At 41.3% G+C, this 14,859-nt stretch overlaps 2 protein-coding genes across 4 annotated transcripts in view; one reads left to right on the forward strand and one right to left on the reverse strand.

Moving 5' to 3' along the window:
- PDCD11 (programmed cell death 11) overlaps positions 1 to 4,624 on the forward strand; it is a 30,283-nt gene extending 25,659 nt beyond the window's left edge. For both annotated transcript variants that reach the window (XM_081006138.1, XM_081006137.1), the window contains exons 30-36: positions 52 to 168; positions 266 to 406; positions 796 to 1,046; positions 1,352 to 1,520; positions 1,933 to 2,086; positions 2,697 to 2,862; positions 4,100 to 4,624. In XM_081006138.1, coding sequence (XP_080862264.1) covers positions 52 to 168; positions 266 to 406; positions 796 to 1,046; positions 1,352 to 1,520; positions 1,933 to 2,086; positions 2,697 to 2,862; positions 4,100 to 4,265 — 1,164 coding nt within the window. In that variant the 3' untranslated portion in view covers positions 4,266 to 4,624. The remainder of the gene's footprint in view (positions 1 to 51; positions 169 to 265; positions 407 to 795; positions 1,047 to 1,351; positions 1,521 to 1,932; positions 2,087 to 2,696; positions 2,863 to 4,099) is intronic.
- Positions 4,625 to 5,461: 837 nt separating this feature from the next.
- Positions 5,462 to 14,859, reverse strand: CALHM2 (calcium homeostasis modulator family member 2). 2 transcript variants are annotated; one of them, XM_081006227.1, is made up of 3 exons: positions 14,636 to 14,859; positions 9,158 to 9,792; positions 5,462 to 7,735 (listed from the first exon to the last, which is right to left on the reverse strand). In XM_081006227.1, the coding sequence occupies exons 2-3, from the start codon at positions 9,698 to 9,700 to the stop codon at positions 7,319 to 7,321; spliced, it is 960 nt and encodes a 319-aa protein (XP_080862353.1). In that variant the 5' UTR covers positions 9,701 to 9,792; positions 14,636 to 14,859; the 3' UTR covers positions 5,462 to 7,318. The 2 variants fall into 2 exon arrangements, with proteins under 2 accessions (XP_080862353.1, XP_080862354.1); XM_081006228.1 differs by lacking the exon at positions 14,636 to 14,859 and adding an exon at positions 10,662 to 11,170.

The raw sequence follows: 14,859 nt of genomic DNA on the forward strand, positions 1-14,859 counted from the left end.
GTTAATTATTTTTTTAAAAAAATTAAGCTGCAGTACCTGAACTTTTTTTAGGAGGTTAAAGCACGAAAGAAGAAAACTCGTTGCCCTGAAGATGATGATAGTGGTGTTGAGGTCTACTATCGGGAAGAAGAGGAGGGAGAAGAGAAGAAGTGTGCAACAAAATCTAAGGTAAAAGACTGCCTGGAGCATTGTTCGTGCTTTGTGTGGGATGCTTGCTGTGTGTGTTTCTAAATAGAGGCTTTTTTCTTGATTGTGTTTTCTGCAGGAAAAGAAAGTTCCAAGGCTGCAGGTTTCAGCCAGCTTTACATGGGAGGAAGGCTTAAGTGTGCTGGATACGACCATGTTGAACCAGAGGGAGCAAAGCTCTGACAGCGAAGAAGACGACGACGATGTTACAGAGTCCACGGTAGAGTATCTCAATGTATTTTGCTTTGCATAGTGCTTGGTATGCAATCCTGTTTACTTAGGCCTCTTAAGAGAAGTACTATCTTGCTGGCCTAGAAAGTACAAAGGCAGTGTTTTGCTTCTAAAATTAGCCTAGCTCTATGTCAGGAATTAATTTGTGCAAAAGGCCTTTTGTGTTTTAGGCTTGCATCTGGGATTCATTGATCACTTATTTATATATACCTATGTCTATAGAGACTATCCGTATAAAGTTCCTTTTCTCTAAATGTGTTGCTCTGAAAAGAATGTTTTTGTATATGCAGCTGAATTTTGAGCCATGCCCCTACTCGCAAAACTCTCTATCCTTTTCAACTAATTGGCTTCCTCTCCTGTCTTGGCCCTCTGTTTAAGACCAAGAAGCAGACAAAGAAAAAAAAAGAGCTCGAGAAGCAGAAGGCAGAGAAGGAACTCTCCAAACTTGAAGCTGCCCTGATGGATCCCAGCCGGCAACCTCAGACAGCCGACGACTTTGACCGATTGCTCCTTGGCAACCCAGACAGCTCCATCCTCTGGTTGCAGTACATGGCTTTTCACCTTCAGGCTACGGAGATAGAGAAAGCAAGAGCTGTGGCAGAAAGGGCACTCAAAACCATCTCCTTTAGGTGAACTGCTTCCCCTTATCATCCATAAAACCATCTCCTTTAGGTGAACTGCTTCCCCTTATCATCCATTTTTAGCTTTTAGTTGATGAGCTGCTATTGCCCATGCATGCTTAGCTTGGCTTTATCTCGTGGGAGGGGCACCTGCAGAACAAAGTGGGCAATTCTGTTACTTTCTCTCCCCTCCCTTCACAGACGTTGTCCAGTCAGATCTCCTGCTTTCTCTTCCAGGTGGATTTGTTGAGCAAAAGGCTAGCGTTGAGCCATGTGTAGGTAGGGTGGTTATTTGTGGTCCCTCTTTCTTTCAGAGAGGAGCAAGAGAAGCTGAATGTGTGGGTTGCACTGCTGAACCTGGAGAACATGTATGGCACCGAGGAAGCTCTAATGAAAGTCTTCGAAAGAGCCATCCAGTACAACGAGCCTCTGAAGGTCTTCCAGCAGCTGGCAGACATCTACAGTGGCTCTGAGAAATATAAGGTGAGGCTGGGTTTACAGTGTTGCCGAGAGAAAGATCACTTCTGCTCACTGAGTCTGGCAGGGAAATTGCTTGTTCATTCTGTTCTTGGGAAGAGCCCACCGTGGTTGATCCACCTGGATCCTGCGCTTCCATCTACCCTGTGGATTTATCATGCTGTGGATTTTTCCTTCATTTTGGACAAGCATCAGGCTGATTTCCCTACGTTCCTCTTTTTCATCTAAGCAGTACCACCACATTGCCTCTTGCTCTAGCTTGTTGGCAGCATAATATTCTCTGGGGCCCATGAGTTGGGTTCTGTACTCCAAGATACATACAGTTGTGAATAGCGTACAAAGGCAAGGGAGAACCACAGGATTTAAAGTGTGTTTCCATGGTTTGAACGATCTTCTCTCCTATGATTTTTATTTTCAGCAAGCTGATGACTTGTACAACACAATGCTGAAGCGCTTTCGTCAAGAAAAGTCTGTGTGGGTGAAGTACGCCACTTTTCTCCTGAAAAGAGGCTTGGTGGAGGCAGCTCATAAGCTCCTCCCACGTGCACTGAAGTGCCTGCCAGTCAAAGAACGTAAGAACCACTTCGCTCTTCTTTCCTATGATTAGCATCTAAACATCATGTTGGTTATTTATGCAGTACACAGGTAATATCTAGGAAATGCAGTATGTGCTGTGAATCTAAAAATATCCGTAGCCATTGTTAGCAAATTCTCTTTCAATAATTTTATTGGTACTTTCCTTTAAAAAAAAATACTTTTCAAAGTTAATCAGTTAGGGATTGGGGCATGGGGAGATTTCAAAGTTAATATAAAGGACTGTATATTCCTGGATGCTGCAGTTTTACCAATGGCTTGAGAAATTCAGACAGGATTTTCATGGCCTAGATTGAATGCAAAATACCCTTTTGCATTGATTGCATAATTTCATTTCTTTCCCTCCCGATGCACTGAAGCAAACCCAAACAATAAAAAAATTGCCAACACAATGAACAATGCACATTTTATGAAACACGGGGTCGGGTGTTTCATAATTTTAGCTTTGTTGCCTACTCTGGGAATTTGGTAGCATGGAACCCCAATTCCTTGCTAATATTATTGCCAAAGTAACTACAGCATCCTTGAACTCTAAGCAGAGGCAGTGATGACTAGCCAGAAGAACACTTCTAAAATGCACTTTTGCAGATCTGGATCTGATATCAAAGCTGGCGCAGCTGGAGTTCCAGTTTGGTGATCTGGAGTATGGCAAGACCGTTTTTGAGAATACCCTGAGCACCTACCCGAAGCGTACAGACATCTGGTCAGTGTACATAGACATGATGATCAAACATGGCAGCCAAAAGGAAGTACGGTGAGTACTAGCATGGGAAAGTGGGCTGGTACTTCTGAACTTCCTAGGAAATGATGTAAATACAACATAAGGGATGCTTCTTGGCCTTAAATCCAGGGAAGCTGGGAAGCTTGATTTCATGTGAGCAAATATTTACAACTCTGAAAGGTGCCGCAGGAAGTGAAGCATTAGGAACCTGTATTAGGCCTGCTATTTACTAGAGGAACCCATTGGCTTTCTTTCTCAATACTTTCCCTTCTCTCAGCCTGGAAGCTGAGAGTCTAGCATGAGAACCTTCATACTCATAGGCCATGATTCCCAGTTTTCAGAAAAGGCACAAAATGTATGTAAATTTTAATTGCAATCTGGTAAAAAAAAATATTGTTCCATAGCACAGAAATTTAAAGAACTTGCTGGTATGAAAACGGGGGTGTGGGGCATGTGGCTTCAGAGCAACACCATATGATTTTTGTTAACAATCAAGGGAATTGCAGAGAGCCTGTCCTTGAAGCATGACTGATTATACCTTTCTGCTCTCTCTCCCAAGTTTCTAGAAATTTATTTCCCTTTTCAGTAGCAAGACAGCCCTTAGAAGGCTCCAACACTACTTACTCTCTAACAAGAGAAGAAGCAAAGGATTTGTGTCTCTTACCAATTCTAGTAAATCAGTTTTGCGTCATAACATCCTAGCTGAGTTTACATGTAATGGGAATTCATAGAACTCCACTATGTGGGTGAGCCTTAGCTTGTTCTCTTAGCAGAAAACCATAGTTTTCTGTTACATGTGAACTGAGCCCCGGTTGCTGCAGGCGTGCTCTTAGACTAGAAATATTCTCACTTCTCAGGCTAGGGGGCCCCTGCCATGCTTGTAAAGAGCAACTGAGATGTGCTTGACATTTGACAGAGCAAGATTTCTCAATGAGGGTGATATACCCCTCCAAGCATGTGTGTACTGAACACTGAAGGAAAATGCACAAGTGAAACTTGTTCTAGTTTCAGAAGCTCTTTGAACAGATCCTTGTAGATGCTAGGAATCTGAAAGCTCTGTGATTGAACACAATGTCTGAATTTTCTGGAAACACATGTGGTAGTCACTTCCTGTCTTCTAGGCATCATTTTGATAAAGCGCTTATGATGGGCAAGAAAGATTTGTACCCACAGGATCAGCTAACTCCTAGGCCCATGCTTTTTCTGTTGCTTGTTTGTTACCTGTTTGATTGCATAATAAAAAAGAGTTTTCTTTCTTTTTGTTTTGCAGGGATATTTTTGAACGTGTAATACACCTAAGCCTAGCAGCGAAGAAGATGAAGTTTTTCTTTAAGCGCTATCTGGAATACGAGAAGAAGTATGGCACAGCAGAAACAGTCCAGGCTGTGAAGGCAGCAGCACTGGAATACGTGGAATCCAAGAGCAGTCTTGCTTGAGGGCTAACTTCTAGAGCAGTCAGGCTTTTTTTGTTCTCACTTGCAGTGCAAGATGCAGCAGGGACAGAGAAGCAGACCATAGCTGCAAGGAGGAGAGTGTTTCTGCCTGCTCCATTTCCTGATCTCAAAAGCAGATTGGGTTAGCCCGGACCAAATTACTATGCTTTATCGAGAACTGTGTGAGAGCATAGTTTCTGTAGATGTTTATACCTATTGAACCTTACAAAAACTTTTGAATATGAGAATTATAGTTGGAGCTTTATTTAAATTTATTTTGGAGTATAAAAATAGCAGAAAGTCACCCACTACTTTGTGCTTTCCTGTTGCTCTGCTCATTAAATGAACCAGGGTTTTTTAAAGCTTCCTTTTTCTTCTGTTCATTTTCAAAGGTGCAAGGAATACTTCTGGTGTCTGTCTTCTGCCAGTATTCTAGGGTGTGTTTCCTGGCTTGTCTCATTAGATTCATTCTCACATACATACAGTCTATCATAAATCTGACTTAAGAGAGGACTATTGGTTATGCCAATATGCAAGAGTTGGAGTTACTCACTGATGCCGTACTTTATGAATATATACCTAGAAAATTATGCCAGAGCTGTTTTCTAGCCCTTATTTTAAAATGGCACATATACTTAACACCTAAACACAATGTAAAAATAGCAGGTGAAAATGGTCCTCTGATATCTGATTTGTCATTCAGCCATGACCCAAATTAGAAACACTTTCCAAGGCAAAACTCCTATATCTGCAATGCACAGAATCCAGAGAATGTAATTTATTTAACTGGTGAACAGAAAAAGTCCTAGCCGCCTAGTGAATAATGTAGGGGTAATGTCTCACATCCATTCTCTTAACATTTAGCAGCTGTACATCTTGGTCCCTTCTCTTTTACATCCCATTTATTACTGCTTCTATGCCCTTTGTGCCTACTTGATCCTTATCAAAATTTCCAATAATACAATTGGGATAAGCAGAATATATTTTACAAACAACACAGAACTGATGTAAAATCATCAGATCACCTGATTAATTCAAGGGGCAAGATCTCTTCTGATCATTTACACCGAACTGACCTGGAAAAGCAGGCATAACTCATCCCTTTATATGCATTCCAGCAGTGGGGTATAGTAAGCCAGGGAGAGTGAGTTGCAATGCCTATAGATTTTGGTACGTGACAGACACATGTGAGACTAATGTTAGATTTCTTCACAGAACCGTAATGGTTTAATGTTACAATTCCACATAAATCTTGTGAATGTCTTGAATGCCCAAGAAAACTAGAGATGCAGATGTTAAGTCACTTGAAAGGTGACTGTTGCAGCATTTACTGGAACCATGAAAAATGACAAAACATACATTGGATCATGTTGTTTATACAGTCCATGTGGTCTGTGCCATATTTGAATAAGGAAGACCATAAAAGCCATGAGAAATTATAACAGCGTTTAGAAAGAGCCGTGGAGTGAAAAAACACAAAATCAAATTAAAGTACATGATACCGGACTTCTTATAGGGTCCCTCAGCCAGGAAAAGGAAGGTCTTCTGTTCATCTTAGTGTGGCTCAAAACTCCAAGCAGGCATCAAATTCTGATTATGGTTTTTGCTGAGGATACTAAATGTTCATACCTTGCCAAAGGTAGAATATGTCATGGATAGGGAACCTGTGCGCCTCTAGATATTGTTAGACTGTACTCCCATAATCTGCCCATTGGCCATGCTGGCTAGAGCTGATTGGAACTGGAGTCCAATATCTGGAGGCCACCTATTAGCCATCCTGGAAATAAATAGAAGTGCTTTTCTGTATAGCAGCAATTCAGGTAATTAGATAAAATCCCTGATTTAATAATTTGGGGAGTCACCCTTTGGACAACAGACCCTTGAAGCAGGAACCTTTACAATACTCTTCAACTCTCACCCACAAACTTTTATTAAGAAAGGATAGTCCCCAAACTAAGATGAACCTTGCGACATTTTTGGTAAAGGATATGAAGATAATTGTAATAAATGGGGGGAAGGCAATAGTAGCTCTTTGCTGGTAGACAGTTATTCAGAGACAATTGTGCTATCATCTGAAGTCCAGTACATGGGAAGGCATGTACAACAGTCATAATGAGAAACGGGATCATAAAAGTGCAAACTGCAGAGTCTTGTCCATTAAATAAAATAATCCAGTCTAGGTCAGTTAGGTGTTTGTTTTTTTAATCCTGTGGAGGAAATACAGGGCAGATGCCACTCACAAAAACAGAATTCAGCCAATCCTATGGGTCCTAGCCCTGAATCTTGATAGGGAAGTAGGTTTCTGAGAGATTCCGCTGATAATTTCCTGTACTAGCAATCAGAAATTTGTTGCCTACTACATGTTTCCAGCCTACAGCATGCATCATCCCCTGATCATTGGCCATGCTGTGTGGGGTTGATGTCAGGTGGAGTTCAGCAGCCTCTGGGAGGACCACAGGTTCCCCACCCACCCATACACACACACACATATATATATATATATGTATGTTTGAGCCCTCCTGGAGGAAGTCAAACAAAAGTAAGTTAAGGCACAGCTGCATGATGGCATTATATTGTCTTCAAAATGAGGAGGAAAATAATCAGCAATTTTTGAGTAAGCAGAGCATCTAGTTCATTTCCTCTTCTTTCCATTGTATGTGAGAATACATCAGTGAGAGGCCTCTGGGTATCAGACCAGCTGTCCCAATCCAAGAGATTAGCTGCAATGTTTTCTTTTAGATTTATTATTCTCTTTGACTCACAGTCCTGTGGTCTTAGTTTAGTAGTCCACAGTTCCAGACATTCTGCTGCTCCTTCAATTTCTGTTTCGAAATGTAGTCTTTTGGATGACCACTCACATCAAATCCATTAGCCATATCTTTTGCTGAGAGCTTAGGTTAACAGATAAAATGAAGGTATACAGCACAGATGTACCAAGAACGGGGGTCACTCTTATAGTCCAGTTCATTCTATGCATGTATACTCAGAAGTAAACCCTATTGAGTTCAATGGGACTTACTCCCAACAGGGAAATGTGTTTAAGTCCGCAGCTTCTGCTAGGTAGCTAAGAAGGCCATTTCCTGGCTGTCAGGACCTAAGCTGTTTCCTGTCACACCTTTGGCCCATTTATGGAGACGGCTATAGAGGGGGAAGCCGTTCTTCTCCCGATAGATATAGACCCCTGTGATGGCATCCCATTGTGGCCTGGGCTGAAGGGTTTCGACAGCAAATTCCTGCACCAACTCCTTCTCCTCCTTATCCAGACACACAAAGCCAAAGAAGTTTTTGACGTTGTTTGCAGCCACAACCTTCGAGTGTATCTCAGCAGTGCGCTGGAAGAGTTTGGCCTCGCTGGAGCGGTACAGATTCCAGTAGTCCTCCTGGCGGTAGCTGAGTGGTGAGCAGCAGTGTTTGAGGCACTTGGTGATGAACACAAGAACTGCAACCGCACCAATGAGCATCCACCCAAACAGCTGAAGAGAAAGACAAATAAACCAATTAAAATTTGCATTCCCTTTAGGAGAAAGTAGGGTTCAAAAGGATATCCTTGGCTACCACACATTGATTTGTATATAAATAGAAAAATTCCCACAGTTGGTAAAACTGGAAATTGCAAAAACCTAGTTCATATACATGGAAAAATACAATATATCCTGGAACAGGGACCCACAACCTTTCTGGATGGGGGCACATTTGGGACTCTGAAACTGTCCTGGGCAGCGAAAAACAAGTCACAAAAGGAAAAAGTGGTGCTTTCCCAACATCCCCTAGAACAGGCATGTCCAACCAGTAGATCGCGATCTACCAGAAGATCCCTGGCTGATCCTGGTAGATCACGGGACCCCTATCGATCATGGGATTAAGAAACAGTTTACCAAAAGTTAACAAATAAAAGCTGAAGAACTTCGGGCAATCCTCCGCAAAAAAAGCTGAAGAACTTCGGGCAATCCACCCACCCCATGCATGCTCCCCCTCCAATGACTGGGTAGATCACTGCCAATTTTTTTATACTGGGAGTAGATCAGTCTCTTGGGAGTTGTACATGCCTGCCCTAAAACAAGCAAAGCACCTATAACACACACACCCCTGCCAAATCAGACAACCCTCCTCACAACAGGTATCCTTTCGAACCAAACAAATACCCCAAAACAAAAACAAACAATGGGGAGCAGCAGGGGGCCTTTGTGAATGTCAAGGAGTGTCTGAGGGTGCTATGTTGAGCGCCCCAGTTGTAGAGAAATATAAGAGGATTTAGTTTCCAGTGGCCAGACAGAGGCTGAAAATGAAGCAAAAGAGAGGACAGTTCAGTAGATTGTTGACCATTTAAGGTTGCAATCCAATGTTTTCTTACTGTGGGGTGAGCTTCACTGCATTGAGTGTAGCTGCTTCAAGTAATCATGCAAAGAACTGGGTTGCAAGGGTTTGTAGATCAGCCCCCACTGGGGCAGCCACAGAATAAACTGAACGTCTAAGCCTTGCCCAGAACAGCAAATGGGTGCAGAATCACATAGATCTAAAGAAAGCCCAGGGGCATGCTATCATACTATGATATCCTGAAAACCCAAAGTTCATACCATGATATGAATAATAACAGTAACTATGTACAATGATAATGGAGTAAAAGAAAAAGCAAACTCACTAGCAGAAAAGGAAAATAGTAATCAAGGGAATTACCATTAGTTAATCGTATTAGTTGATGGAGGGGAAGTTAATAAAGACTCTAAAATGAACCTGTTTTAGGAATTTACAGCTTATCAGGTATGTGTCATATCCTAATATACCAAAAGCACACATTTTGGAATGGAAAAATATGTTCTAAGCCCTTAATTATTCTTATTCCAAGCAGGAGGCAGCACTCCTCTGCTTCAGACGAACAAGTAAGTAAAATGCAATACCTGAGACTCATACTTTAATCGTCTTATAACCTCATCCTGAAATCTTGTCAAGTTTTGCGGCACGTCTTTACAAGGGAACCTGGCCATGGTTTCTGCTCCGTAGCCAGGTGGAAACTTATCCAGAGACGTAGGTTCTATGAATTCACTCAAGGCACAGACATAAGCCTCTCCACGAAGCAGTGAGATCACGGACCATGTAACAGGAGCAACTGCAGCCCGTCCCATGACAGAGCCAAAGATCAAGAAGTTGGCTGCTGCTGAAAAGTTCTTGGTTCCTCGTTTGTGGCATTCAGCTACCAAGTTCCAAGTGTGATTGTTCCAGATGACACCAATGACAAACAGGGCCAGAGCTGGTACACCAATGGCAGCCAGACCATAGATGTAGTTCCTGGCTGGGGAGCATGGACAATGGAAAGCAACCACAGAGAAAAGTTCTTGGCTTCCAACAGTGCCCAGAGCCACCAGGCCATTGAAAATCATCACATCTTTGCTCTTGAAGAAAAGTGAAAGGAAGCGGAAGTTTTCAGCAATGAAGGCAGCCATTTTGCTTTTCTGTATCCAGTTCAGACTTCAGTGTTCTGATGTGGAGTTGTCTGCAGCATCACGGAGTCTTGTTCTTCTCACCTTTCCATGGGCTGCAAAACAGAATAGTTACTAAACATTGGGAACTAAGCATTATCACGGTTGCTAAAGGTCAAGAGATACAATAATACATACTCTTATCTACTTAATAGCTACAATAATAATCCCATGCACACTATATTGTTTGCAATGTCTGCTGGATTTTGGTATACTTTTGGTATTTTCTTTATCTAGTACTATAAATTACATACCAAGTGTACCTGGTTGGTAGGTAGAATACTGTCTTATTTGAGCAGTGAATCTCTACTTCTAGCATTATTTTGAGATGTAATATCCTAAAAACAGTGTTTTAGGACAGAAACGTGTGTCAATTAAAACATGGGAATTTATGTTGCTTCATTACAAAATGTGCTGTCCACTACTAGTACTATTCATTTTGATGATGACATTTAATAGAATCTTGGGGAAGTCATATTTCATTAGACTTAATGTAATTTTATTTATTTATGGCACAAATGTATATACTGCTTAACATAAAAACACCATAGTGGTGCACAACATAAAAGCACAATATACCATAAACAGCATAAAAAATCAGTATAAACAGAAAGGTTTTAAGCAAGCGTCTAAAACTGAACACTGTTGATACTTGTCTGAAATCAGTAGGGAGTTCCACAAAGCACTGAATCTTCCTTGAAGTGTACCTATTTATCTGTCAAAGTATAAAGGATGTATAATAAATGAGACAACTTTCTTCTGATCAGTCTGCCACTGTACCGGCTGCTTCCATTAATAATACTAAAAGATTAGAAAGGACTAGGCAGTCATGTACTTTAGTGAACAATCTGGCACTCCATTGCCTTTGAATCCGTAGCTGGACTTTTTATCTCACCGTACAAGAGAACACTCAAGCATGGCTTACCTTCACTTCTATGAGGCTTTAATGACCGACTGGAGTTTGAATTTTCAGTGAAGAAACACCATTATCAGAATAGAAAATGTGCTGCTGTTAATCTTAGGTTCTGTCCATGTGTTACTTTGCTACCAAATTTTCTGTGTGATCTTGAGACAGATGAATCCTCAGTTTTGTTGTACTTCCATTCACTAGTTCTGACCAGACTGTTGTTATGAACACAGGAGTAGTTACATGAGTTTACTGTATTAGTGTGAACAGGTTGGACCAAATGAATGGCACTTGATGGATGGAATAATGAGGAACAAATAGTCATTGCCTGACTAATTTGAATCAATGGGAGGTACACGGAGTAATGAATTAATGGGAGCAACAATTCATTACCTTAGGTGACACAGCTGCATATCCTAGCAATTATGGCCACTCAGCAATGTGAATAATATATCTCCAAGCACCATCTAGTGATAGGTTTACTAATTGCACATTTGGGGCATTATACTTGTATGTATAAAAGTTTAATCCAGCATGTGCTTGAATGCCTCCTGCAAGTTAGGGCTGGGCTGGAGGTACCCTAGGAATAGCAGGGTCTCAGACAGAGACCTTTCCTATCATCTGCTACCTGAGCTACTTAAATTATGGGCTGGCTCTACCATTAGGCAAAGTGAGGCAACTGCCTAAGGTGGCAGATGGAGGATGCCAGCAGCAGCTTCCTGGCTGTGCCTCATAAGGCCCCCGGCCAGTTCCTTCTGTCAGGAGGACAGAATTGTGTGTGCTACAAGGCCTGACATGGCCCTCCTAAGTTAGCCTTCTGAGATTTAGTGGAGTGTGCTATTCCATGACCAGCCTTGTGGTAAGATTTGGCTCTCAGTCCAGTTGGCTTCTGTACATAGAAATGGCAGGAGGTGCTTGCTTAAGGCAGCAAATGTCTTGGGTTGGCCCTGCATAAACTGGAGGTGCCAGGGATTGATCTTAAAACCACCTGTATTCAAATCATCTGCTCTACTGCTGTACTATTGCCCCTTCCCACCATGAACATAATTAGTAATGATTTTTTCCTATGGACCCCAATATAAGGTTGCCATATGACTGGAATTTCCCAGACATACCAGAGATTTGGATGTCAGAAACTGTGTCCAGGCAGAAATCGCTTGAACGTCCAGGAAAATACAGATGTATGGCAACCCATGTCGTAAGTGTAGAATTTCCTTAAAAACCTCTCAAAAAACTCAACAACATTGCCCCCTCCCCAAAAAACCAAAAAACCAAACAAAAAATCAACAACTTTTGTGCCTGGATTTTTGAAATATGGCAACCCTGCCCCAATCTCTCTTTCTATGACAGTTACAGCCAATTCAGTTCCCAACACTCTGCAGGCCTGAAGCCTGATCCCTCATTCTTTTCCTCACCATCCATAAATGCAGCTTAGGGCCAGGAGCAACAAATAAATAAAAAAAGGTACCCCACAAGTAACCATCTCTGTTATCCCTTCAGTCCTCCAAATGAATAATTCTAGATTCTCCTTCAAACTATGGTAGGATTTGTTTTGTTCCAATATGCGTCACTTTGTATTTACATTGAATAATATCTGCTATTCTGTTGCTCATTTATTCAGAGGTGTCCCCCACCCGTGAGTTGTTCTCACTCTGGTCTGGATTGCAGCATTTTGAAAAATTAATAATTTGAAGTCATTTCTAAACTAGGTTACTACCCTCTTCACCTTGAACTTCATATCATTTATAGTTAAACACTAGATCACTTTTCAACACAGATTCTTAGGGGATGCGACTGTTTACTTCCCTCCACCATAACAATTCTCAGTCCATTGTATGTGTTTACTGATTTTTAGTGTGTTACAAATCCACAAAGGACATGGCTTTTTATCCATGCCTGATAAATTTTATTAAAATAAATCCCCTGTGTTCCTTAAGTATTATTTTGACACATTTCTGTTATCTAACACCCCCAGTGTCATCCTAGTTTCTTCACAGAATTTTATTGAGTTTTTAAATTTTTTTTGTAATATTCTCCTCAAGTTCTTTATTTGCTTGACTTACACACAGCTTGCCTGTGTGCTCCCCCGCCCCCCGCCAGAGGGCAAGACTTCCACTTTTTAAAGGAAGCTTTCTTGCCTTTTATAGCTTCCTTGACTCTGCTATTTTTAACCATTCTGTGTTCCGTTTGGACTTGTTTGTACATTGTCTAAGCTGTGGTATTGGTTCCATTTGAGGAGACTCTGTTAAAGTGCTTTGTTCTGACATAACCTCCAAGCTTCCTGAAAAGATATGGCACTTATAACAGTACCCTTTGGGTTTCTTTTACCAGTCCTCTTATTTGGGAAGCGTGTGATAAAATTAACTGAATGTGCTGTATTTTCTGATGTTTTTTTAAAAAACAAATACATATATGCTGCATTTCATAGGATTATGTTCCCTGTTCCCAAATAGCTTGACCGTGCTTCTGTTTTGCATCAAATAATAATAATAAGCAGGGTTATTTTTTCAGCTAGAACTCACTGGCACTCAGTTCCAGCACCTCTCACGTGGGTGCCATTATAAGAGAACAAGGGAGGTGTTCATGATGAGTCCCGACACCTCTTTTACTAGAAAAACAGCATTGATAATAAGCATTAAGTCAAACTGCCAGAGGAGGAAAGATGAGGTAGATGTATGGTCTTCCAAGTCATGGACAGTCTCCCATCATGCCTTAGGTACAGCTAAAACCAATCTGGGGCTGTAGCTTATGTTTTTAAAAATCTTGTAGGCATTTTTAGGTTGCTGTCCTATACCACATACCTGGGGGTAGGCCGTGCTGAATTCAATGGAGCTTACTTTGTGGTCATTGCAGCACATGGTGCCGTCCAGCTAAATATAATTTTCTCCTATGGATTTTAATTGGGCCTCATCAATGCAAGTCAACTAACATCTTAGTTTGCAAGTCTTTTCAATTAAAGGATGTTTGTGGGCTTCCCATATGATTATGGTTGGCCACTGTGAAAACAGGATGTTGAACTTTGGGCAGGGCTTTTCTTATGTAAATGCTTTATGCATCTTCAGCCTGAGTACTTGCAGTACAGAAGATAGCAGAAATTAAAAATGATTATACAAGTGAGAGGAAGAACCAGGAAATTCCTTTCCATCTACTCATACACGTGCTTGAGTCATGCACTCTCGGGACTGAAGGACTGAATCTACATTAATACTCTGAACTGAACTTCTATGCAGCAATTTTGGCACCTTAAATCTCTAATATATCTGGGAAAAGGCAGGTTGGGGTAGGGAAGTAAACAGGCATTCCCATTCCTTCTCTTTCCCTCCCTCCATTATAATCTTCAGGAAAATATAAAAACACCATTAACCTCCTGTTAATGCTGATGGAATCTATTACTCTTATACTTTATAGTGTAAGGTCACTTGCAACATAAATGCAAAAAATATATAAGTCTGGCATCTCACATGTCATCCTTGTGCCTGAGAGCCACACCCTTAGACCAAGGCCTGAATGTCAGAAACAGCCACGCACATTTCAGTACATACACAGACCAACTACTCCACCCAGAGATTTGTAGATTCTTTTAACGTTCTTGTGCAGGGGTTGTTGAAATCGAAACAAAACAAAAGCACCACTTGAAATTGAAATATTGATAGAAGATGTGAAAGAACTGCTCACATAGCATAGCAAAGGACTATATTGCGTGTAAGCTATTGTGTGTAAACCAGCTGGGCTTGCTGCCAGTTTGCTATCGCTGCACAAAAATAGTTTGAGAACTTTTTACGGAGGAAGCAAACAGGCGGCAAAACTGATCTTTTCTACTTCTCTAGCTCTGACATCTGGCAGCCCAGCAAACGTCTTTCTTGCTAATAATAGGAGAGGGGGGTTGCTGGGATCACAAGTAGATATATTTAGTGCATGTATTTGTTTTCAGAAAGCTCCAGGTTTCCCAAAATCAAAATGAAACTTGATGAGAGAGAAAAAAAGTTACTTACTTCTGCAGATCCCCGAGCCTCTTTTTAGCTGGCCACGTGGGTTTTGAATCTATTCCAGGAACATCTGGCTGCCCTGCACATGAGGATAGAGAATGGGATCTGATGCAGAAATTGCCGCTGACAGAAGAAAGAGTTAAAAAGTGTGAGTGTGCTGCTATCCAGCAGCTTCCTTTTGCTTGCAAAGGGCCTGGGTGGTGTGTGTTTTTGGGTTTTTTTGCTTAATT

Source organism: Podarcis pityusensis (assembly GCF_964106645.2).
Source record: "Podarcis pityusensis genome assembly, chromosome: 5".
Classification (NCBI taxonomy): Eukaryota; Metazoa; Chordata; class Lepidosauria; order Squamata; family Lacertidae; genus Podarcis; species Podarcis pityusensis.

Excerpts from the sequence above, each read along its gene's own strand:
- CALHM2 (XM_081006227.1), bottom strand. The coding sequence starts at position 9,700 with ATGGCTGCCTTCATTGCTGAAAACTTCCGCTTCCTTTCACTTTTCTTC. Across the intron at positions 7,736-9,157 it reads GATTAAAGTATGAGTCTCAG|CTGTTTGGGTGGATGCTCAT; the intron begins GTATTGCATTTT and ends CTTTCTCTTCAG.